This window comes from Sipha flava, unplaced genomic scaffold (genome assembly GCF_003268045.1).
Source record: "Sipha flava isolate LNK unplaced genomic scaffold, YSA_version1 0_pilon_pilon, whole genome shotgun sequence".
In the NCBI taxonomy this organism is placed as follows: Eukaryota; Metazoa; Arthropoda; class Insecta; order Hemiptera; family Aphididae; genus Sipha; species Sipha flava.
The window spans coordinates 7116732-7143759 of NW_020271713.1; the positions used below are offsets into that span (position 1 = coordinate 7116732).

General features: G+C 30.4%; 1 protein-coding gene across 1 annotated transcript in view; it reads left to right on the forward strand.

Moving 5' to 3' along the window:
• Nucleotides 1-21546, forward strand: part of LOC112694630 — a 30348-nt gene extending 8802 nt beyond the window's left edge. The window contains exons 4-9 of the mRNA XM_025570165.1: nt 6114-6134; nt 17622-17785; nt 17850-18199; nt 18267-18311; nt 19829-20145; nt 20842-21546. Of these exons, the coding sequence (XP_025425950.1) occupies nt 6114-6134; nt 17622-17785; nt 17850-18199; nt 18267-18311; nt 19829-20145; nt 20842-21380 (1436 nt within the window). The 3' untranslated portion in view covers nt 21381-21546. The remainder of the gene's footprint in view (nt 1-6113; nt 6135-17621; nt 17786-17849; nt 18200-18266; nt 18312-19828; nt 20146-20841) is intronic.
• Nucleotides 21547-27028: the final 5482 nt, after the last annotated feature.

Genomic DNA, 27028 nt, shown 5'->3' on the forward strand with positions numbered 1-27028 from the left:
TAGTAGTAGTAGTAGTAGTAGTAGTAGTAGTAGTAGTAGTAGTAGTAGTAGTAGTTGTGTAGTAATAATCGGACGGTGGTAGTAGTGTACCAGTAGTACTACTATCGGTAGTAGTACAGCTAGCGTATCGGTGGTAATAGTTGCAATCCGAGTGCAACGCAGCACCGTTCTCGTTTACGGTTTTTTTCTCGTCGTTTCCTTTCAACCCGCGCACTATCGTCGCGTCGTCTACGAGTTGATCTCGAATTCGGGTTTCTATTCCAATTGGACGAGTACCACCGCGTCGTGTTGCCCGTACACTAAAATCCGGCGCGACGGCGAATGAATTAATTGATAATAATATACTACTAATTACAGCGACAACGGCGGAAATAATACAAACGTCGGTTTCGTTTTTATACCGTTCACTCTTTGTACAATGACAAATATTTTACAATAATATTTATAACATCGCCGCATTAATGTGTTCCCGTCTAACAGCCGAGTAAATCCTCCGGCAATTCACATGCACGCACGCACGCACAAACGCGTCTCACGTACGCACACACGAACCCATAGCGTATACAAACGCGGCGTGCACGCGCGCGCGCGCACACACAATATCTCTCTCGCTCACCGTCAGTGCATCCCTCACGCACTCGTTCGCTGCTAACCCACTCGGTCTCACTCTCTCGTTATTTCTCTCGCTCCCTCTCCCTCGGTCGCTCTCTCTCTGACAACGACGACGGTTCACGCACACGCGCGCGCACAGTACACCGTCGTTAGCACACGCGCGTACACAAACACGACCGTGACGGCGCGCGATCGCGGACGGGGCGGGTTGGGGGGTACGCTCGCACTCACGCACACTCTCGAACGCGCGCCCGCGCACGCCGACATTGTATCTCGAGCCGCGCTCGCGGTGCGCGTAACGCGCCGTGCGATTGGTCGACTCGGCGGTACGTCCACTTGCGTCGTACGGCGAACGCGACCAATGGTGCGGCGCGTTACGTACCGCACCGACGGGATGATTATTTGACCAATAACACATAATACGGTATATCGTAGCCGCCGTCGTCGCTTACATTCTCTCTTCTTTGACCACAATGTTTTTACACGTCCAACTATATGACATATTGCACACACACGCGCGCGCGCGCCCCGCGCACGCACGCACGCACACGCACACACACAAACATTCGTACGCATACGGGCGGGACACGCTTCCACCGACCGGCACCGCTCACCTCCCTCGTGGATTGTAGCCCTCACGTTTTCGGACGTTTTGCAGCCGTCGTCGTCGTCGTCGCCACCGCTACGCGCGTCCCTTTCGCCGAATAATAATAAGAGTAATAATTGTACATCGTGTTTCCCGTACATGTCTCGGCGCTTGTTCGCTTTAATGCCGTGTACGTGTACACACGATGGGAACGAAAAACCGTAGGGGCGTCGTCGTTCGTTCCAACAACAATAACATTGTCCCGCTGCGAGATCCGTTGGCGTGTACGATCGTCGGCTTACTATTATTATTATTATTATTATTATTTTTTTTTTTTTCATAACTATTTCGTTCTTCCATTCGTTCTCGGTTTAACCGTCGCGCAACGGTTTCGCCGCGTAAACCAGGGCAGTTGGCCACCGGTTGAAACAACCGTCACCGGTCGAATCGTGTCGGTAAAAAAAAATAAAGAATCCCTTAAGACGACCGTGCACGGCGACTCGTTGACAAAATTGAATTATTTTTTTAAACCTCGCCGTCGGCAAAACATCAATAATAACACGACCATTATTAGTGAGAGAAGGGCATAGTGTGTGCGGTAGAGAGAGAGAGAGAGAGAGAGAGTGGGTGAGAGAGAGAGAGTGATTGAGACGGCGGATCGAGTGATGGGCGGGCGTGTGCGCAAGAAGACTGGGGAGAACACGAGTGGCGGCCCGGCGGTGTGCCGCTATGCCGTACACACGCACAACATTCGGCGGGATGAATAGATTTTTTTTTTTTTTCCTCTCCTTGTTTAATTGATCCGTACCAGTGCTGTCAATAGCGCGGAATTGCAAGTCCAGCGTCCGAGAAAATCATTCGGATTTCATTTTTATTCTCGTTTTTTCCTCGATGCACTTAACCCCGCGGCGCCCGCCCACTCGCGACGGAACCGGCCGACCGCGCGACGATAACCCGCGCACGCCGGTCACAAGTCACCGCGCCGAACACGGGGCCCACGGGCTTTTCACGGCGTGCGCGTCCACCGCCCCCTCGCAGTTGCCGTATTCCCCGCTAGATTCTTCTTTCTTTTTTTTTTTTTCTCTCTCTCTCCAAATCGCACGACGTGTGCCTCCCGTGCCGCCGTCGCCGTATCGGTTACGCTTCGTCCGACCGTCGCCGGTCCATCGCATCACGCCCTTGGCGTGCACCGCACGAGCGCGCAGTGTTGGCATTCGCGCGGCCGTTCCGCGTACCGTTTAATCGAAACGGGCGGACGGAATTTATTATTCGTTTTCCTCTTATTATTATTCCGTTATTGTACATCGCGTTGTCGGCGGACGTCTAAGCCCCTGGCCAGATTTGTGGTATACGATGCGAAAACATCATTTCCACCATCGCATACCTATATATTATTGTCGTAGCGTAAGCAGTGTATACTTACGATACGATTTCGACCGTACAACCGTACCAACTTCCCGACGCGTTGCCCAAAACCGTAGTACGATTTTTCCCCCGTAACCTGGGTAGCAGGGCCGTGTCTAGGGGGGGGGGGGTGAGAGGTACATGTGCGCTGGGGCACCAAAAGCTTTTTTATAGTCTAAGTAACATTTCTGAAAGTTAACCATATTATTTAATTCAAAATATTTAACACACGTTTAACGCCATGGTCGCGTAGTCAAGATCATTAACATTGTCTTGATCGGCGGTGTTGCTAGTTTGTTTTTAGTATTGGTATTTATTTTTGCCCCGAAATCGGCGAGATGACAAATCAACAATAATATAATAATATATTTATATTCTATTGTTATTGTTACTTGATATAACTGATTTAATAACATTAATAACATAAACGAACACAGACTTGATCGAGTTGTACAATATAGTTCATGAACGTAGAAGTTGCATAGGTGACTAATTATTTTTCATCGGCAATTATTTAAAAACGTAAGCTACTTTTTGTGCAATCGAATGAATTTAATTTATAAATAAATAACCGATTTAAAACGATAAGTTATTATCTACATGTTTTTTTCTACCTATAAAATTATTTTTTATTGAGTTTTTTATTTTTTTCTATTTATAGTGCTTTTATAAATACTATTAAGCTCGACAGTTATAATAAAGTACATCGGTTAATTTATTAAAATACAATAGATAAAACATATAACATAAAAATATTAAAATAATAAAAGATTATACACAGAAACCAGCCTCGTGAATGAAGGAAATACGAGTAATTAGAATGAGAGCAGATTTTGAAATAAAATCCTGAAAGTCTTGAATGGGTTAATGAGAGACTAATTAGAATGTTGCGTTTTAGTGATTGGGGAAGGACAATCAAATAGAATATAGATATTTTTTTTCCAAACAGGGTGTGCAGAGAAGAGAAAAGTGGCGCAGCTTGATGATAAGGGGCCCATGTGAAAATGTCCAGACCTATATTATTATTTATTGTTGTATTAAAACAAATAATATAATATGTGTATATTACAGATTATAGTAGGAATATTGTAAGGGACAAAATTAATATAAGAAGAGATCTCGGGGCCTCCCAAAACCGGGGGTCTCTGTGAATTGTACATCCTATACTCTTGATAATTGCACCACTGGAAGGAAATCATTAAGATTCAATTTGCAAGCAATAGAGTAAGAGATGATGGCCGGTTAAATTTGATTATGAGGGATCTGTCTGAATAGAGTAAAATCGTTCAACCGTACTTTGTCTGGTATAACAGGAGCTATAGATTAAAATCCAAAGGCGAAATTTGTGTATAACTTGTTCAAGTAGGTAGATCCTGGTGAGAAAACATGGCGTTTGAAAGTTTGAGTTATATTACTTATATTGTTCTTTAGTCGTGGATTATTTATTTTATTAATTTAATAAATACAAAAAAAGTAATTATATAAAACCCCCTATTCTTAAGTAGTCTCTTTATAGCTTAAGCTAAGTTATAATTATAGGTTCAAAAATATTTTGTAGAGGGGCGAGGGTGTTAAAATGATTTTTGGCACCGGATGCTAATTATGCTAGGCACGGTACTGCGGGGTAGTAAAGCGATGGGTGGATTCGTTACTAAATTAATAAATAAAGAAGATAAAATCTAAGTCCACGCGATTTCAAATACGATGCAATTATAAATCTTGTTCTTCCAGGAAGAATCGTGCGGTCAACTTCCGGCACGTAGCCAAAACATTTCTATTAGGGCTATTGAAGCCAACAATTTTGGGCCCTTGTATTATTTTCCATAGTCTGTTTCCTATGAGAAACTTGTAGAGTCTATAAAGTGTAGATACTATTTGACATTAGTTGTATTATGAATAGACCTAATATTTAATTTTAAAGTTTTCTACGAATATAAAATGTAACATAATAATATATTTATAGATATTATGTACAGATATATAATAATAAAAATCACGATAAATTGTATTATCGAATAGTTATCTCAAAATATTTATTTAATGTGCACGAGCTATAAGCCGAGCTGTCCTAAGGATTTTTAGGGCCTGAGGCATTTATTCAAGGGTCCTCTCATCATCACAATAATGTACGTGTAGGATAAAAAATACACACCAAGTTAGCAAGATGTTAATAAATATATATTTTTCCAAACTTCAACCTTCATGGACTTTTAAATGCATAGGTACAATTAATTACATTTTTAAAACTTCTCAACAATAACTCCGGCAGTAACCGTAATAAATAACAGTTATAACTATTTAGAAGTCGGAATAACTGAAAATCTTGTATAATAGCGCTTAAATATACATTTAAATTAATTTTTATTCAATAAAATGTATTAATGTTTCATAAAGAAAAACCATTTAGAAATAATATATTTAGATCGATAATCTCTAATGGATAACGCCGAGTGTATTTCTAATCGTTCCGAACTTCGATCGAACTGCCCCCTTTAAATTTTCCTGGACATAATGGTCCCGTCGCCCTGAAGACGGCTCTCACAAAGCGTGTTTTTGATGTTCGGTAAAAAAAAGTGTGTATAAATTTGCGTTTATTTGTATTGTTTGGGGGGAGGGGCGGCGGAATAAATTTAAGGGAGGGGGGTCCCTCCCTACCAGCTACGTGCCCGGTCGAGTGGTCTACGGTGTCGTCGTACGCGGCGAACAACAATATATTCAAACGCGGTGCAGACGCGCGTCGTTCGCGATACGGGAAACGATCGAAAAATATATGCCACATTTTTCCCCCTCGCCGATACGGCCCGTAGGTAGCGCTAACGTATCGCTGGAAGACACGTCGTCGCCGCCGCCGCCGCCGCTGCCGCCGCCGCCGCCGCGAGACGCGCAAGCCGCTCGCACACGCCACACACTCGGACGTTGCCCACACCGGTGTGTGCGTTCGTAAATTTTCGCGTAATGACGTAAAATAACCGTCTCCGTTCCCACGTCCGAACGGCTCACGACGTTGATCCCCGGGTGGGAGGGGGGTTAGGGTACGATGACTACTGTACGGCGAACGCACACGTACGCGCGCGCGCACGTATATTCGCTGTTGTGTGCGGTATTGACCAATTCTCCACATCGTATGGTACCCGGTCAACGAGTGATACCGTTCGGTTTTCAATGTGTTTATAACGTTCGTGGTCCGTCCGCATTTATCAAGAACGCGTATCCGTTGTAAAACGTTATAAATTTAAACGTTTACGCGGCAGCCCACACGGGGAGCGCGCGTACGTCGTACCCGTTTGATACACCGCGGCCGACTGCTTTGTTCGTACGATGTTTTCACCGTTCATCATTATTAGTACTGTTATCGTGTCCCTGTTTTCAAACGTTATCGATTCGAACGCGACGAGAAAATAATCAATTCCATCACGCTCGTTCACTACTGTCCATTCTACGATTACGGTGATCGTTTCGGCTAGAACAGTGCATATTTTACAAATGGTCATTTTAAATATTTGTATACAATTTTTTCACAATAAAAAATATGGTACGGATAATCGTGTGTGCGTATTACGTACATTTAAGATTTTACGTGTGTGTTATACCTGTAGGGAAGTGTATGCGTATAACACGTTCGCCGAGGAGGGCGGACCGAGTATTTTTAAATTTATTGCATCGATAAGGGCCAGTGGTTTGTGGAAATCGTTCACGCGGTTTTATGAACTTGTTTCAATGCAATACAGTTGAAAATGTTCGTATTCGTGAACGTCGATCTACGATGTGACGATATTTTCAAGTTCTAATTGGTTAAAATATAAAATGCGTAATCATAAAAATCCCCGGATCGCGTTCAATCTGGAAAGGAAACTTATTATAGAGAATATTGATTACATGCAATACCCATTCATACGAGTTTGTACTATAATACTATACACGGTTATGCTAGGGACACGCAATCGCCCTCCTTAAGTATGCAGCTGCTCACTGCCAATAATTCGCGATCCTATCGCTTACAAATGTACTTGTGATTATTATTTTAGTCTAACATTTAAAATTGACTCATTTCAGTTGTATAATATTATGAGAATGCAGTTAAGTTCCACATGTACATTTTTTTTAAATACCATTTGACAATTTATTGGTGTTTTGCAATTTTCTTTTTTACCTATACTGCACTTCAAATCGATTTATTTATTATTTTATTCAATAATTAAATTGGCCTTCTAACACAATTTTAAGACGTTATTTAACAATATTGTTAATCAGTAAATTTTTAATCATATTATTATTTTCAATTAGGTACTTTCGATTAATTTGTAACGATTGAAATATATTAGATTTATTGATATATGTAGCTGAAAACAATAGCCACTACTAGGAATCGGCACAAGACATCCACATTCCTATATTCGGCCCTGTTTTTAGATTTTATTTACCTTAATATTCATAATATTCATGGATGGATTCAGGGGGACACTAAGGGCTGAATGCCATCCCCGTCGGAAAGTATAGGTATACTTAGAAAAATCAAACAATAGATTGTAAAATTAAATGTTAACAGTTTTAGTATAGTGTTGTCAAATTATATTTTTGGAGGGATTCTAAATATCCTACCTAGAGATCCCTATGTACGCTTATGATCAGCTATATTATATAATTTCTCCTATAAAATGCCTTGACCATAAATAGATAAATGGATCCGCCCTTGACAATAAGTCATGTTATGTATATCCAGTGGCGTAACTGAGAAAAAATCTAGGGGGGGCAATATAATATATTTATTATTACCAAAACCCTGACACCCCTCCCACTCACCAGTTAAAACATATTTTTATTTTATGTATTTTATACACTATATCTAATTGTTTGATTTTACATAAGTCTTTTAACTCATTTTATGGTTTAGATAAACATAAATTGTAGGTAGCAGCTACTAACCAATATTGTTAAATAATACCCATAAGAGTTAATAAATAAAAGGTGCTGTTTGTACTGTTGGATTATCTGGGGAGGCAAAATTATACCTTAATCTCTCAAAAAATTGTCAGAGGGGGCCCTTGCCCCCCTTGCCCCCCACAATTACGCCACTGAGTATATCAGTAAGAGATACAATATTAATTACGGTCATTGTGGAGTTGATAACACCCCCATCGCTCATCCAAGCATATCTGATGCTTACAAACTTTTAATGATGACAAAATAAAATTATTATCTATAGGTAGTCAAAACTTTACAGATAGAGTTATAATATAATTAAATTAAAAATATATTCAAATTTCAAAAATAAACTTTTGGCAACTATAACTTCAAATACTTTAAAATGTAGAAGCATTTCATATTAATTAACCACAACTCCACGACTTAAATTTTAAACTTTTATCAAAATTTATATATAATTAAGTATTTTGTTAGGAAATCGTATCATATAAGTATATAATATTTCGTTTGGAAATTATTGTATTTACATTTAATAATAATAATATCGACTTTATAACATAAGATATAACCATTTGTTTGAACATTTAAATTACTATCAATAACGTTTATTTGATTATTATACATTTTTATAAATATTTGATTATAATTCATATTATTATTTTATATTAATTATTCAACCTTGAAATGTTGTTAAAATATATATTTAAAATACCTCGAATGTTTTGAGTTTTAAAATTTGTCTATACATTATTATAAACTACTCAGATAGTATACATTTTAATATTAATTTTTTTTGATTATTTTTAACTACTTTCATATACCTCCCCCCAGTATTCATCTAATTCTTATAGTTAGATAACTCTGTAAACCTGTGTATACTTAAATAACCAAAATATATATACTGAGGAAAAAACCATAAATTATATAAGAAAGTAATTAAAAATTCGGATAAAATATAATTTTTTTCACTTTTCATTTTATTTGCAAATGTTAATATACTATTTGTTTGTTATTACACTATACATTTCGATATATCATTACAATAGTCTATCTAAACTTATGAAATGTAAAGTCTCACGGGAAATTAATTTTACTTCAGCAAACGAATAAATTCGAAATGTGTAACTTCGAGTAAGCAGCATATAGACTGTGATACCAAAAATTATTTTGTTTATTCAACATTGGAATATAGCTACGGACAATAATATAGGCGGGTAAGAATAGTATTTCATTAGATTTTGTTATATATATAAAATATATACTTGTTATATTAATTATCAATCGCATTAACGATAAGGCAATATCACGAATAGTCTGCGCGCAGAACAATGAATGTTGTTTAAAATTATTTTACTGTGATTAATAAAGCAACAAAAGGAATACCATCATTTGTAGCATACAGTATAGGAAGTGACTGATTTCACTTCGTTTAGGGGTTCCGGGATTATTATAACTAATGAAAACAATGTAGGATTTTATTTGTACTATATAATATTGTGTTGTACATTTTGTAACGCACTAGGTATTTATTTCACGAGTGCACAATATACGAACACATATATATACACGTATTATTCATGATATACAATATATATAAGCTACCTATACGAGAACTACAACACTGTAATGTTTTGCATGTATAGACTCCAAAAATTAAAACACATTATGGTAAAATCAGTATATTATTCTGACTACACTTGGCATCAAAAAATACTAACATAAAATCAATTTTATATTTTTCATAATAATTTTTTGAAGTAAATACATGTCTGATTGATAATTTATTATTTGCATTACAAATGCTGATACGTTTTGACTTTAATAGAACATTAATGCCTTTCAAAATCTATGACTATAGTTATTTGACAACCACATAACTCGATGGAATCTCATTAACTGATTACTGATTAATGATTATTCTTCTGCTAAAAGTTTTACTTACATTTCAACCTTACGGTCATATATATATACAAATTATAATTCAGTTTTAAATATATAGACATAAATAATAATAATGATGGTCTTTAATGAATATTAATCCATGGTATTAATACATTTGATTACTAAGACTAGTATAGATAGACTCAGTATAGTTCAAATGAAAAAAATAACTTCAAGTAAAACATTTATAACATTTTAGTCTTATACTCTTATCCACGTAGGGTATTATTAAAACCCGAATAATCTTATAGATTTAAGATACTGCATTTGGATTCTATATTTGCTCTTGGTCGCTTTATTAATTTACCATGTCTTATTATGGCTTAATTTTTTAATTAATATGCATAAATAATACTAACAATGACGATTGTACTTGAGCGTATTTTGTATCACACATTGTTTACATTTGATATATTACATACACAATGGAGAACTTACAGTAGGTGTTCTGGGGTTAAAACACCCCCAAATAGTTTTTTTTAAATTTCTTTCCTTTATTGAAGTTACTTAATATAATATTATCAAAATATAAAATATTTTAATACTGCTTTGAAAATGTATTAATATATATATATCTGTAAATCTTTATTCTTATTCTACATCTACTGCACAGAACAAAAGATTATTCTCATCATTAAAAAGGATAAAAATATTTATCAACGTAATTGTATGAGCCAAGTAGGTATATTTTTTTGTTGTACTAAGATTGCTTAAATAATTATTATAAAATTTAATTAATTTATAATTGTTTTTTCTAATAAAAACTTAATGGTTTATCAATCAAATGGAAGGATCGTATTGAAAATAATCAAGTATAGGACAAATTGGCATTAAAAAAAAAGACGTTTTCTTTTAACACTACAAAATTAATTAATACATTTATGTAAAGTTTAATGAATTGATTTTTGAAATAACCTATTAATCTGAAATTAATTAATATTATATTCAATCCAACTTTTCATATTTTATTCTAGTAAAAACTATGGTAAAAAATTCAAATAGTAATCCCAAGTTTTTTTTTTTACAAGAAATTTACCACTTATAAGATGTTTTTATATCATTGATTTTTTAATATAAATCTATATAAAACTATAGAAGTATAATTTGCTCTTGATAACTGCTCTAATATAAAAAGTTGTTGGTTATAAATTATAAAAATGTTCAATAAATGTTATTTAATAATATTTGTGGCACGTATTACGGGGAAACTTACGATATGACTTTGTGATTAAACTATGATAATATTTATGGAGAAAAAAGTATTGTCAGGATCCCCTAAAAAAAAAAAAAACCCAAAATTATGCCACTGTATAAAAATTATAAACAAATTTTCAAAAAGTTTTGTTTTGGCAGAAAATTATTTTTAATTAAAACTTGTGAAATGTAAATGTCACCGTGTTTTTTAAACACTCATTATTATATTGTTTACTATTGTTTTGCTCAAAAATTTAACTTCAGCAAATAATATAATTGTTTTTTTTTTTTTTTTTTTTTTTAATAAATAAAACCGATGTCCATGAACTATGAACATAATATAACTAAAATTAAATAAAGCAAGTAGGTATCAACAATATTTAGTTTTTGATTAGGTACTACTTATCTATCTATCTCTTTATCCGACGGAAGCAAATGTCTTATTTAAGTATAAAGTGCTACTTAGTACCACCAATATCAAATTGAGTATAGTATTGGAATATTTTTTGCATACAACTATAAAAAGACGTATATTTTGAATATTATACGAAACATATAGGTAGGTTACTTATAACTTTACAGACGTAAGTACGAAATGAATTAAAATGATTATTTAAATCTATATAAACTGACAATGGTTGCTACAAATTGCCTGGACACTTCCTATTAAGCATAATAAACTAATATTACATACCTTATCTAATAGAACTGGTTCAATGATTTTGAGATGCGACGAATAAAATTGGTGAGCTCCTTATAAATATATATGAATGTGTTTATTAGAAGATATATTTTCAAATCCAAGAAATATTCAAATATATTTAATAAACTATAGTTATCAACTACTATGTTAAAAATATTTTTATTCAATCACTCAAAAATAAAAAATATGTTAAAGAATGTAGACACCAGTGTAAAATAGGTTTATGTTTTTCAACGATTAAATGACGAAATTACTATATTTTCAAATTTTATATAAACCATTTTGGTCAATAAGTTGATTAAAAATATATTTAATTCCATAAATAATTAACGAGATCAGTTTGATTATTTTCTTCTTAGAACTTAATTATTTATTTTTCTAGAAAGGTCGTTTGATTTTTTCTTTTTTTGTTGATTTTCCTCACCAAAGAACACATGCATTTAGACGAATTCGCACATTTTGAAAAATATTTAGTTCAATGTATTATTTTATACGCATTAACATTGAAACGTAAAATTGTTAACATAATATTGGATGTTAATATATTATCGTATGTTTAACCTACTGCCGATTGATGTAGTCCGTTAAGATAGTGTAGTTTTTATACAGGTATTAAAATTGTCCATGATAAAATAAACGCATTCAGACTTCTCCTTATTCGATGACTGACGGTCTAAAAAAATTATCCTGCATTACTATAATAATTATACAATTTATGGATGTAATAAATAACGGATGCGACTTTCAAGGGAGGTCGTGTAATCATATTAAAATCGAAAGCAATTATTGTCACATAAAAGAATCGTGGGCTAGAAGCTTCTAAACTAATGGGCATTGGTATTAATATTAATAGGGTGATTACTGTTTTATATTTCGAGTTTTTAATCGAAGAAATTAGGTACGTTTGAAGATTTTCGGAAAATATAAAATTGTATATAATACGGCTGACATTATAATAATATCTATAGATTTATGAAACTTGTGCTCACACAATTAACAATATGTAAACAAAACATTGAAATATTAACCCTATAAAATGTGTACATTTATAGTGATAAAAATTATTTTATAAAATTTGTTTATTGAAAAAAAAAATTTAATAAACCAGGCTGAAGCAACATTATGTATGATTAGAATAATAAATATCTAGGAATTATTATTTTCAACAGGATTTATTATTATTTAACAGGATGCCTTCTTTATGAATTTAAAGAATAACATTGTGTGACATATTTTTGGGTTTATGTCGTATGGGTACCTGCATAATTTTATGTTTTAACCAAAATCAAAAACCTTATTTAAAATATTATTCTGTTTCAACATTTTTTTTTTTTTTTTTTTATTAAATAAAACAATAAATTAAATTATCTATCTCCTGTAAGCTTACGCTTCAAAACATACAGCACATTTCGTCTAGCTCGTTTGTACATGTTACAGTCAAAGCGTAAAATTCAGTCATTTTATATAATGTCTAGTTATTTTTTAGAACATCATATAATTTTAGGCAAAATAATAATAATTGCTACTTTTATATACAATTACAAAGTGATTTTAAGCAATTTAGTAATAATTAATAATTTTTTTGTGCAATGTCTAAACATTTCATAAAATTCAATAATTAAATAAGTAAAGTTTAAATTAAATTGAATTTTTAAATTTTCTAATTTATATAAGATTAAGGTATTAATAAACATAGCATATTAATTACTTATTACAAGATAAACAACTGGAATCACATTTTGAGTTGCACAAAACGGTATTCAAACAGATACATTTTTTACTTTGGCATTTTGTTGAGAACTATCACTTAATAAATCCTTGTCCACTTCCTGTTGACTGCTTAGTCGTAATTGATCGCAATGCCATATCTTTTTTAAGTTAAATCTCATCTAAGCGAAGAAGATTTTTTTTTGTACATTGTAAATTACAATCTTGCACACCATATCTTGTGCCCAATCGATAAAATCCTTCTACAGTATTTTAAAAATAACATATTTCAAGTTTATTATTTGAGTAAAGTAGATTAAATATTTTAGAAACAATTACCTCAAGAACTATATCTAAATTTTTTTCGAGCATCGCCACATTTGTCTATATCCGGAATTGATACTCCATTTTTTTGTAGACAAATTAATTAAGCATTCGTTGAACTTAAATTTCTAAACCTAGAAAATGGAACTGCAAAATGAACTTTTTCATTTTTAGAGGGGATTTGCTCATCGTTGTATATTTTCTCTACGTTGATGTCAATTTATTTTTCATTACAGTACACAGTCGATTCTACGTTCACAATATTTTCTAATTCTTCTTTATTTTCAGTCACTTCAATAACGTCTTTTGACAAGTTTGATGTGCTCAATCCTACTTTAATTTTACAATTAAATAATGCCTCATAATGCGAACACTTTATGTCCGAATGGTAAGCTCAATTTTTCATTTATCGAATAAATCGTAGACCTTGGCTCCAGTTTAAACATTTTTTCTCTTCTATCTAAGTTGTAAACATATTTTTCATGTCTGGATTAGCAAGTTCTACGGTACCCTGGCTTTGGCTATGTCTCGGTTTTCCGTGAACTATTTTTAGTTCTGCCCCTAGGATTTTTATCTGATTGGAAAACTTACGGCCATTATGAGATTTTCATAATAAAGGTCTTCCCAATAATGTGAAAATGTCAATAAGATTATGTACTCCTTCTTCTGGACGTTTAAATTCTAAAGGCTTTATTACTATAAACTTTGTCAGATACTTCTGGTAAATCATAATGAACTTGTCAAATCTATTTGGCAACGCGAATTTAATTCAATAAAAGTAAGAGTCTTGAAAACAATTCTTTTATTAATGACTTTTTGATTTTTCTGACATGGCTCACATAATTGTAAAAATAATTAAATTTCAGTAAGAGTTATATTTTTATATTTTATGGAAAATGTTTTAACCATTCGATTGCATTCTCTGTGACAAATTGAACAGTAAGTACTATAAAGAATTTCATATAGTTTGTTATCAGAAAGATAATATAATAATTTGTTTTCCGTTATTATTGAAAGTATAAGCTTTTTGTTATTCTGTACCACTGATACGTAAAATCTATAAAAATATATGTTTACAGTGTTTTCATGATGCTTATTAACATTTAAATTGTTCAATAAATAAAATATTTTCATTTTTATATTAATATACCTATTTATTTTTTTAATAGCTACTAATCTCTTGAACTTTTTTTGTTTACCATTTTTTTTTTAAATTTCAATACTTCGTTCAGTATTTCTTTGTAGTTTTCACTTGTTAAAAATGTACTATTTTTATTTGAGATGTAGTGGATTTTTTTTAATTCGTTATTAAATCGTTCCATTTAATTTGGCTAAGCTATTCTGCTACCCAAGCGAATTGTCATGGACTAACACATTAATTAATACTGATATATTAAATCGGGTCCACACTAGAGCAACATACAGCAACTTTTTCACTTGCAACATGTTGCTTATTCAAAAGTTGATAAATGTTGACAAAAGTCACTTTATGTTTTGATTAAAACCGAAACACGGGGAAACATGTTTCCACTAATCAATGAAAAATTGGTAATAAATAGTGTAACAAACAGGTAGCGACAATTTTATCAGTGAGGACAGAATGTTCCAGCCGTGTGTTGCCAGTTATCACGTGTTTCTATAGCGTGTAGTTTTTATACTCGGTGCAAATTTAATGAAATTTTCTACAATGATAAAACCTCAAAATTACTTTATCATGTACCTATTTAACATAAAAAAATTATTTAGTTCTAGTACTGACTGTACTAAAATGTTCCATGTGTGATGGACACATTATCGCAAGAAACACAGAACAACAGGTTTTGAATTGTTTCTATTAATTTGTTATTGGTAATTTGTTGCTATGATATGGACAGTGTATTTATAAATGTTCTCGTTTGTTTCAAGGAAACAAAAACAATTAGAAACACTCGTCAATATTCAGGAACTATTTGTTGCTCTAGTGTGGTCCCGGCTTTATGAAATTATACCGATTCTAATCAATATTTTCTTATCGATCTAATATCAATTATTTTTATCGGTAAAAAAAAATTTTGATTGTATTAATTATACATTGCCTAAAACATGTTTATCATTTTACATAATATGTAGTCAGAGTATGAAATATACACTTTACCTAACAGTATTCGGCATTTTATATAATGTCTAGTCATTATATACAATTCCGCGTTATACACTTGAATTGTAACATATACATATTTATGCTTAATGCATTTTGTATTCAGTTATCGTATGCGTACCACATTAAACAAAATGTAACTATGAGTTTTTATTTTACTTTTATTCTCTATAAAAAATTATAATTTCTTATACTCAAATGTTTAAACATAATATTTAGTACAAATTAAAATATTATGATTTGTCTTTTGAAGTTTTTAAATACTTACACATAGATTTCAAATTTAATTCAATGTTACAATATATTAGTCACAAATTATTAAAATTTGAATACCAAATACATAGCAGTGTTAAATAAGTTGTATGAAAAATCAACTATAGACTGACTACATTACAAGCATTAATAACAGTGATTTTTGACCCAAAATAATTTTACTTCATGTAATTTTTAATCCATACAACATGATTATTTTTTGATTATTCACAACCACTGCAAACGAAAAAAATACAATATTAGCTAACATATTTTGTATCAGTATAAACTATAAACCTATCAAGTATAAATAAATAATTAGGTTTGGATGTTTTTTTTCAGTATAAAAATTACTATTGAAATGGAATAGGTTTAGTTGAATTTATGTAGATAGGCTAAATGCTATGCGATTTAATACAAAATAGTGATTTTCTAAGAAATAAAACATTAAATAAATAATTAAATGCTTATTAATTAAATAGTATGTCATTAAACAAATATTTTAGTTTATATGTTTAAACTAAATATCTACATAAACCGGATTTACAGCAAAATAATGATTTCTTATTTATATAAACTATTCCAATATCCAAAATAATAATAATAAAAAATAATTTTTTTTTTTATAAATATATTCTGAAAAATCTATACAAAACCAATGCCAGGAGTGTAATTTCATTTTAAGCGCCGAAAAATGCAGTGATTAACTTAAATCAGCTCTTATATATTTTTACATTTTTTTTTATACTTATATATTCAATTCAGCATAGCATAAAACGTTTTGTAAATAAAATAAATAATGAAGTAATATTGAATAATATGAAATAGATACAGAAAATGTTCAAAGGATGAATTAGATAATTGATTTATAATTATTTTCAGAAATTGTAATAATAACAATTAAAAAATTTAATACTTTCAGTAAATACCTTTATTTACTCGATATTTGTTGATATAATATTTTACTTCTTTTGATAACTACTACATTGTTTGGCTTATAATATTTAATGCATTTGTTTTTTACCATCACAATGTTTCGTGTTAAAATATGAACGATAAAACACTCATTTTTTTATTGAATTTACTTTTTGTTTTATCCAAACAGTGACTTATAAATACATTTTTAGAAATAACTATAGATAAATACAATTTTAGTATAATATTCTTAACATGGCCGATGATGAAATCGAATCAAATGAACAACAAAGTGTGATTGAAGGAACAAATCGTGATTCAAAAGATGATGAAAACGTTATGTTCTACTTTTTGTATAAAATAATTAAGAAAAAGATTTTAAAACGTCATAAAGTCGGTGGTAAATAGTATATTACTTAAAAAAAAATTTATACATACTGCTACGTATATTTTGTATATTATAAATAAACGTTCGAACGATTAAGTATGTAAAATTAATACGTTTTGATTAAAAAATACAATTAAAGTTTATTATTTTTTTTTGTTGTAAATATTGTTTTGAGTATACTGGATTAACATCAATTTTAAGTTAACATCTATATTTTTAATTTCCATATACGTGTGTATGCATATTTTATTTATATTATACAATAACCATATAGCTACTCAGATTTAATCAATAAATATTTAAATAGCGCGTATTTATGTATTTTAAAACCGTTATACTAATATAATACGATTATGGTTGACAGTTATAAAGCAATATAGTATACCTACGTCAAGTATAAAAAAAAATTAACTACTTAAACAAACTAAAATTCTACTTAGATTTTACATTTATCTGGTCGGTAATTTTGTGGTATACGAGTAGATACCTTTATTATTATCTCAATATTATTTTTATAACTGTAACTCTGTTACAGATGTTTGCACATTTTCAAGTTGGTTAAGAGCGTTGGAACAGTGTCCAAATAAAAAAGTTCGATATGAGTACACGCAACTCATGATCTTGGCTTTAGAATATCCGGAGCCGGTGTGCCCATTCAAAGATCCTCCGCCTGAGACAATTGATCCCTTGGAACACGGGGTAAACTATTCATAATAAAATCGAATGAAACATTATTAAATACAGTTATAAAATACATCTAAAGGTAATCGAAACTTCGAGGAGATTCAGAAACAGAGAAGGCACTGCAACTTGTACACCAATCGATACTCGCATTTCTAATCCGACCATTACCACGTCAGTCACTCACAATAATTGTCGGTTTGCATCTTCTCAGATCATCCCGAATGTGGGCGTTCAAGTTTATTACGCATACTCGGACGAACCACTCTATAAGTGGTACATACCGCCTCAAATAACAGTGCCAAAAAAAGGTCCACATGCAGGACCTTTAGAATGGGAAAGAGCAATAGCGGGTATTATGCCCAAATGGAATAAACTAAAAGTTGAGAATCCAATACTTCTCAACACTCAAATCAACATGGATGAAAAGAAGTAAGTGCATATTGAAATTTAATTTGTGATGTTCGTGTAATTACTTTATCATTGTTTTTTTTATCAGGGAGGAATTGGCATCAGTAAATGGCAGCAAAATATCAGAAGCGAAGTAACTGAATTATATTTTTCATGTTAATTGGTAAAATATGTAGTTACATGTAACATGTAAAGATGGCACCGATTTATTAATGTCACTATTGTCTTTATGCACTTCATAACCCTTCATGCACACTATGCATTTGTCAATTCTATTATAATATTTTCATTGTATAGTTATTTTATGCCATACAATTTGAATAGAAATAATAAACTTTTACAAAAAACATTTTGTAACATACACGTCATAATTTCAATTGTTTATCGAATTAAAAACTTAATAAAAGTCAATATAATTGAAAACATGTTTAGCTACTATTTTATATTTTGAGTAAAACGAGAAATGGGTTAGTTATACTAGTAGGATTGCTCTGCTCTGATCATCACTTATTAAAAAGTAAAATATATTAACCTGGTCTAGTTGATACATTGGAGGAGGGGTCATTTTACTAGTTACCCTACAGTTTTCTGAATAATAACGAAAAACTAACTAAAAGTTTTTACAAGTATGACAAAATTTACGACATCCAGTTTTCGATAAAATCTTATCGTTACATTGTAACTCAAAAAATTATAATTAAATTTATAAAATTAAAATAATAATTTAACAAATTATAATTATAATAAAGGAACTTAAGATTTTCACTGAACATTTATGTCAATGATCACTGTTAATATTATATTTTTCAAAAGATTTTCTTGAGATATTTATAAATAGTTATATATATATATATATATGTATATATAGTTGATAATTCTAAGCAGGATTGCACACAAAAAATATTTACTATACATTAAATATTTATTATACATTTTCATAATTATATAATATATGAACCACTTTTACTCGATAAAAACGTATTTAATATTTTTTTGAATTTTGGAGGAGGGAGGTTTAGAACCCTAAAACCCTTCTTGTATACGCACCTGATTCTATGTATACTTAGATTTTTTTCGAAAATGTTGATAAAATATTTTTGGTTTAACAAAAAGTCTTGAAATCATAATACAAAGTTCCTTATACATATCTTTTACCGAATAATCTTATTCTTCTTTTCGTGTCGGTCTTCAAATTCCTTATCTGCCAGTAGGCAGCAATCTGTGTTACTTTATTTGATATGTCATTGTTCGTTTTCCTTTTTTTACATTCGATTTTAAATGTAAAATACTTAAGAAAAAAATTTGTTTGATACAGGCATAAATCCTATTTTCTCTTTCAAATAACACAAATAATTATAAAAATTAATTAAACAACTGACTTATTTTGATATAATTACAATCCATATGTAAATGAATAATTATAAAACAAATTCAATTTTTTCAAAAATGTAATAAATACTAATTTTGAGCGTCAGACAAGTTTTCTGTAATAACATTTTTACAAAAACCTTAAATTTTTCCTTCGTTTGAAATGTATAAATAATTATCTAAAACATGTTTTTCAAATTTTCTTTACGTTTAACAAATTTACTAAAGTTGTTATCGAATAAAATCTTGATAAATTATTGTATTTATTATTATAAAATTTAGAAGCGACAGGGCGAGAGCAAACGAGAAACCGGATATTTGTAATGTAATGAACATTGAGCAACAAAACCGAAATGTGACTGAAAATTTTGGCTGGAATGATGCTAGTATATTAACAGGAGAAAAAATAATTGGTGCTGAAATGTGTTCTGATTACAAAATGGATGGTCAAGTTAAGTCACAAATCGAACTCGACGAAGAAGCTGCCAGTGCGTTCGATAAACTTTATCCCGGTGATTTTAGAATACACGTGGATTATTCAGTCGTCGATGTTTTAGTCCCAATGAACAAGATGATTTCCATGGAAGCTGGCGATAAAAGTAATTGAACACAGCCTATCGCATTGTTGGCATTGTTTTTAATAATCGTTTAACCCGTAGACGGCAATTAGGTGAAATTTAGAGAATGTTATAATTATGTGAGTGCCATATACATACGTAACCATACTCTACATAATACATTTAGAATTCATTGTATTAATAAAAATATTATTTTTACGTGATTAAATATTTTTAATAGTAAATACTAGCGATTACAATAATGATTATATATTATGCAAACAATATCACAGAAAATCGCAAAAAGGAATAAGTATAATTATTAGGAAACATTAAATCGTATATGCTATTCGGACCGAATAATTTTATTTTAAAATTTAAAAATATATTACACAATAACATTATGTAATACATTTTGAACTTAATTAAAACTAAATTCAAATCAATTTTTTTTAAAAATCCACTAAGAATTTTTTAAGAATCAATTGCTAAACTTAAATATATAATAGTTAAGCAGTGGTTAATTAACAGAAGATTAGAACACATGAACAACTGAGAGAGCAGCCTAGGATATTTACTCTTTATGCACTCCAACATGGTTAAATTATTTAACTAATTAAATATTTTAATGAAACAATTTAATATTTTTAGAAAACACTGTAACAATAATTGTTATAGTGTCTTCCAAAAATATTGAGTCCTGCCATTTTAACACTAGCAATTTGTTTCTACTCGAAGGAATTACTAAAGAAAAACAACACGAACTTTGCGATGAAAAATCTTCTTCAAAACCACGACAATGCAGCTCCACCACAGATGTATGTGCCGATTCGAAGAACGCTCTCCGACAAAACGCTGGTCAGGAAAGCACAAGGCTGTCCGTAGATTGCGGCCCCAAGGGCATCGCGGAAGCGAAGAACCGTAATCGCAAAATTTCAAAACTATCTGCCCATTTGAACGATTTGACTGTCAAATCACAAACATTTAAAACCCGTAAAAACGTCGATCCCGAGTGTCCGAAAACCATTATTGAATCTCCCAAGGACGAATTATCGCAGCGTCGTGTATCAAATACAAATGAACTCTTTGATGACCCCGAAAGTTCAAGTGGAAAAAAATGTACTCTCCAAAAAGATCTTTTGAGTACACAAAATGAAGCTGACTGCATCGAAGAAAGTTCTTACGACGGAGCGAGATCGCTATCACTAAACGACGGTAAAGAACTGGAAAATAGTGATCAAGACTATGAAAGTTTAGATGGACCTTTAGATCTGTAAACTGTTCAAAGCTATAGTTAATAAATTAAATATTGTGTTTTATATCTCTGAAAATGTCACACGTAATAACTGAAATGCTTCAAAGCGTTAAATTCATAATTATAACGATAACTCTTACCAGGACCGTCTCGAAGATGAAAATCAAGGGGGGTGAATAATATGAAAAATGCCGACTATCATTTTTTTATTCAATGTGTATGTAGTATAATTAACTACATGTAGTCGTATTTTACTTTTTAACATTCGTATATGTGTCTGTGTCGCACGTTCTTAAAATTGACAATTTAATTATATATATAATAATATTTGATATTGTATAATAAGTAGTTATATCAATTTTATTCATGTATATACTGTATTACGAAATATGTAATATTTGTTTTTCGTAAGTAAAATTAGATCCTTCTAGGCTATAATGAAACAAGTCCGACTGCCGACTGGTATTTTCGTTGGGGATGGGGGGACATCCCCCAAGACCCCTCTTCGGAACGGCTCTGACGTACATAAATTTACATACCTGGGTCGATTAACCTGAGTGACTGAGTTTATATTTCTATATAATATACATGTAGGTAATTATAAATATATTACCTATTTGATATCTGCATGTATATTGTTTTGTTACAAGCTATTGTAAACTTACATTAAAAAATCATTATATGCCTATAGTATAATTATAAATTATTATTTTATTCATATAAATACATAAATTTATACAAGGTGCATTAATTAATACTTCTTAAAATTAAGGCCTTTATTTATATCACAAAAAAATTGTTAAATATCATGTGCGTCTAAATTCTAAATTATGATGGTATGTAAATAAATCGAAATAACATGTAAAAAAATTTGTTATTAACAACTTTATTAATTAGTTAAAATTGTAAAATCTTTAGATCAATATTTATTTCAGTATGATTTAAAAATAATTGTAAAACATAATTTGATTAAAAAATAATTAAACAGGTATTTCCGTAATATGAAATATTTTTAGGGCATAAAAAATCTATTGAATAGTTAAATTTCTTATGGAGACCGAAATAATATAAAAACCTTTACTATACAGAAATGTTGTGAAAAAAAGTCGAATTATTTACGTTATTTATTTAATTAGAACATGTGCCTTTAAAAACACTTTTTTATCGATGTTGTGAAATTTATATTCGATGACTGGTAATAACTACTCCTATAACTACTTATGATTAACTCCAACTGATGCAAATACGTTTTTTAGATGAATTATTATGATTATTCAAATTTACGACCTATAATTGTAATTGTAAATGTGACGAACAATACAGTTATTCCGAAAATTTAACTTTTCTTGGTGACAAACTTAGAGTTTTTTAATATAGTTTCATCATTTTTTTTTAAAAAATTTCAAACTAATTTATACTATTGTGTATTAGTTTATTCAATTGTTCTGAAAACGGGGCCCCAGTATTCATACTGTAAACTGTAAGTAGTTTAATTATAATTGTATTACGATGTAACTAAATATATATATATACGAGTATATGTTCATATGTATAAATAAATGAAAATCACGTTTCAATTAATTTATTAGATTAATCAAATCTATCTCATTTGTCTTCTGTGATATTAAATTATAAAAATTAATTAGTCAAGTTTTTGTTGTTGAAATGTTTACTTTTGAAAGCCGCGTTTTGTTTATAATTAGTTGTATAAATTATAATAACATTATTTGAGCTTTAATTTTTTTTTTCAAAATTGATTCTGTATAACAGCTGCGAAATTCTGACAATCTAAAAATCAAATTTTATAACAATTTATTAATTCACATTAACCAATAAATTTTATTATTTATTAGCATAATATTTTTTATATTACCGTCCAATATATTATATACTATAAAAAGCATTTACCAACAGTTATAAATCATTCGGTTCCTCCTCATATGCCAGCTGACTTGCAAACAGTTGGCCCTAAAATATATAAATAGAAATTATATTTAATTTGAATAGAGTATATTCGGTGACTAATAAGCTTTAACCGCATTGAAAACGTCTTGTACATATTTTTCGTGAAATGCATTGGTTAAGATAGGTCTGAAATATTTTGTTTTAAATTGTTATTTATGCAGAATGCATACTTAATAGGTAGTAGTCTGTAATCGATAATATTATTTTAATCGAAGTATTTAAACACACCAATTATAACAAACTACCCGAATATTTAAAATAACTGTAGGCTTTTGCTGATAGTTTATGGCTAATATTTCTTTAATGATTTAACGATTAAGGCTAATAGTCGGTATCGAATCTCGAATATGATACCGGACAAGTTGAATGTGTTAAATAAAAAAAGACGAGTATTTATAAGATAAAATTTGATTTATGATCGCAAAGTAATTTTATTTATTTGCATACAGTAGAGTAAACGCGATAGGACCAAATTCTAATATACCTACATAGTAATATATATCACGGGAGTACAACACATCAGAATTAAAGAACTCGTCATATAAATCTATCTTAAACAAAAATAGACAAATCTGATTTTTTTCTTCTTATGATCACGTTTAATTACGAAGGAATTGACAGACAAGTCCGTTTTGTTTTTATCAAACACACTCGCCTTCTTATTACAAGTGGATGAACGTTTATTACGTTTTCTGAAATTCCTAGATAATAAAAATTTCGATTTTTTTATTCTTTTTGATGTATAAGTTTATATTTATAATAAGATCCATGCACAGTTCGTACGGATTAATATTCATGAGTATAGAAAATATAAGATCATAATTAATTTCTATACAAAAAAAAGTTGAGAGTCTCACATTATAACATTACCATATATGGGCAATAATAACATTAAAAAACAATCGTTCATTTGTATTTTGAAAAATAAAAATAACACTTAAAATAAACAATAGTAGAGAACTATACTGAATGGTAGTTACATTTAAATAATATTTAAATATAATGAAATACAGAAATAAGGGGTAACAAAAATTACTTTTGGTCAGTGATGTCATTTCACTTTTTTCTAGAGTAAGACATGCTTTTATAAAATTGTCATCTCGAAGGCTTATTTTACCAAACTTCCGATTAACATGTGGGGAGGAGAACGTCAAACCATTCCAAAAATTTAATAATTTGTGTTTTGTACAACGGTACCCATATAGTAAACGTCTCATAATTCTGATTTACAACATGTAAATGGATTTATAAAATGGTACGTATTTATGTTTTGATGATGTGCCGACTTTAGAATGGGTAAACTTTAAACTGTGGTAAATGCATGAGTTGCCCCTACTTCACAAATGACGCCAGTGTTTTTGGTTCATGTAAAAGAAAAAGAAAATCCCATTAATCTTGAAAATAAAAATAAAAACATGTTTTAGCTACATATATATATATATTAATAATTGTAATTTCCTTCACTATCGATACAATAAAATATAGTTCATAGGCGTCACTAAGGGGTACGAGGGGTATCTTTGCTACCATAGAAATTTTTGTGGGGTAGCAAGGGTATCTTTTCGCTACCCCAAAAAAAATTATAGATTTTAAAAAAATATTCGAAGTTTATTATTCAAGTGTGTACGAACATAGACCATATATTATTGTGATTGTATCTAAAATATATTTTGTGATAAGTTCAATACAGACAATAAGGCAGTGTATACACTATACGTTATATCAATATTTATGAAGAAGAGTTAGCCAGTTAAGTAAGCCAGTTATCATGTTACACCTTTAAAAATTTATTTTTTTACTTTCTAAAAATAAACTTTGCTACCCCAAAATTTGGACTTTAGTGACGCCCATGATACAGTTTAAACCGATATTTGAAAACCAAAGACTTATTTAATACGTTCTTCGTCCATTATTACTATACCAACACGGACTTATTCAACTTCAAAAATACGAAATATTATTTTATATAAAATATATTTATGTAAATATGTAGTAGTATAAAGATAGCAAAACGTTTTAAACAAAAAATATAAATTAATGCATTTAGAACAGTTTATGACTTGCGTCATGTATTCCTATGTATTGATGCATATATATGTGCAATACCATCATAATTGTTTGTAACTGAAAAGTTTGTTTATTATAATTATTTTATAATAAAAGCAATTAATAGCGTTTTAATAAATATACTCGCACAATATGAAAATATTATTAATTTATTTTATTACAAACTAATTATAATAAAAATGAACTTTTTAATTAAAAACAATTATGATGGTATTTCACATTTAAATGCAATAAGAAATATGAATAAGGTACATATATAGTGTTTTGAACAAGCAATTTAAAATAATGATCAACGTTTAAATTTTAAATCATGGCGAAACTAAAATTAAATCACCAGTAAATGTGTAATAAATAGGCCTTGGGACTCCTAGCAAATGCATTTTTTTTAAGCACTGTAAAAAGCAGCAGACCTAAGTATAAATCCTGCTTATGTTATTTGGAGTTTAATTTCAAAATTGAATTGTATAAAGTGAATACTTACCAAATACCTAATTTGATTTATTTTTTAAATCTTCACTCGAATTTTGTTTTATAGTCACCGAACGTGGGTAAACCCATATACATACCTTACTTTATATATAAGTAGTGTAAACTGAATTTTAATATCAGTATAATATACTGATATATACTGATATACATATTATGTATTTTTTACCAATCGTTATTTTACATTATTAACGAAGCCTTTATTTTTAGAATTTAAATCATTACACGGTCTACGCGTACTTGTTTATTATTATTGTTAAATTATATTCAATGTTATTGTTGTCTGCATGAAAATCTCGCTCTAATAGTGGTGGTAACTATTTTTAGCTAGTAATAATTTTGGTATTTCTGATTTCAAATAAAATAAATCTAGCAACTCACAGAGACTAGGTAAGATTATATTATTATCGTTAACTTTAAGTTCAATAACAATTTAAATTTTTTTATGGCATCCCCTTTATATTTTAAAAAAAATAACTTCAAAAAATAACAGGGCACACTCAAACGTAAAACTCTGGATCTGCCTATGATCGTATGTAAAATTGATATTTATAATTTTGGCTTATTAACCATGATCAATAAATCATATTATGTAGGTACCTATGCAGATATAGCGCAGTACATTTACTTGCAATTACTTAGTTCGTTTTAAAAATATTATTATAATTTTAGCGAGCATACACACATTATAGTTACTTACTTCTATAATAATAGACACGTAAGAATAAAAACAAAATGTACGGCAGGTAGATATGGGTGTTTTAATAGTAACTTTTTTTAGAAGCCCCGGTGTGTCGCATGTTGTTAACATTGGTAGGCACTGAATATTGTATTCATACGACAAACCATGAAAAACGTGTTTACAGAGTTTGTTAAAAAGAAAAAAAATGTAAAAAAAAACATAGGAAAAAAACCAAAACATTGCGCACTTCGGGTTCTGCAAGCATCAGGGTCCGAATAGTGATCGCGCACATTGATCCCTATTATAGTTATGCCCAACAGATATGGGTAGGTACGTGTGCGAAGTATCCGAAGAAAACTGATCTGACCCACCGATCAAGATCAAATATCCGGCAGTAGTAAAAAAAAAAAAAAATTGTAATCCTATAATCAAAAGTTTTTAGTGCATATTTTTGCATACTTAGTGATTTT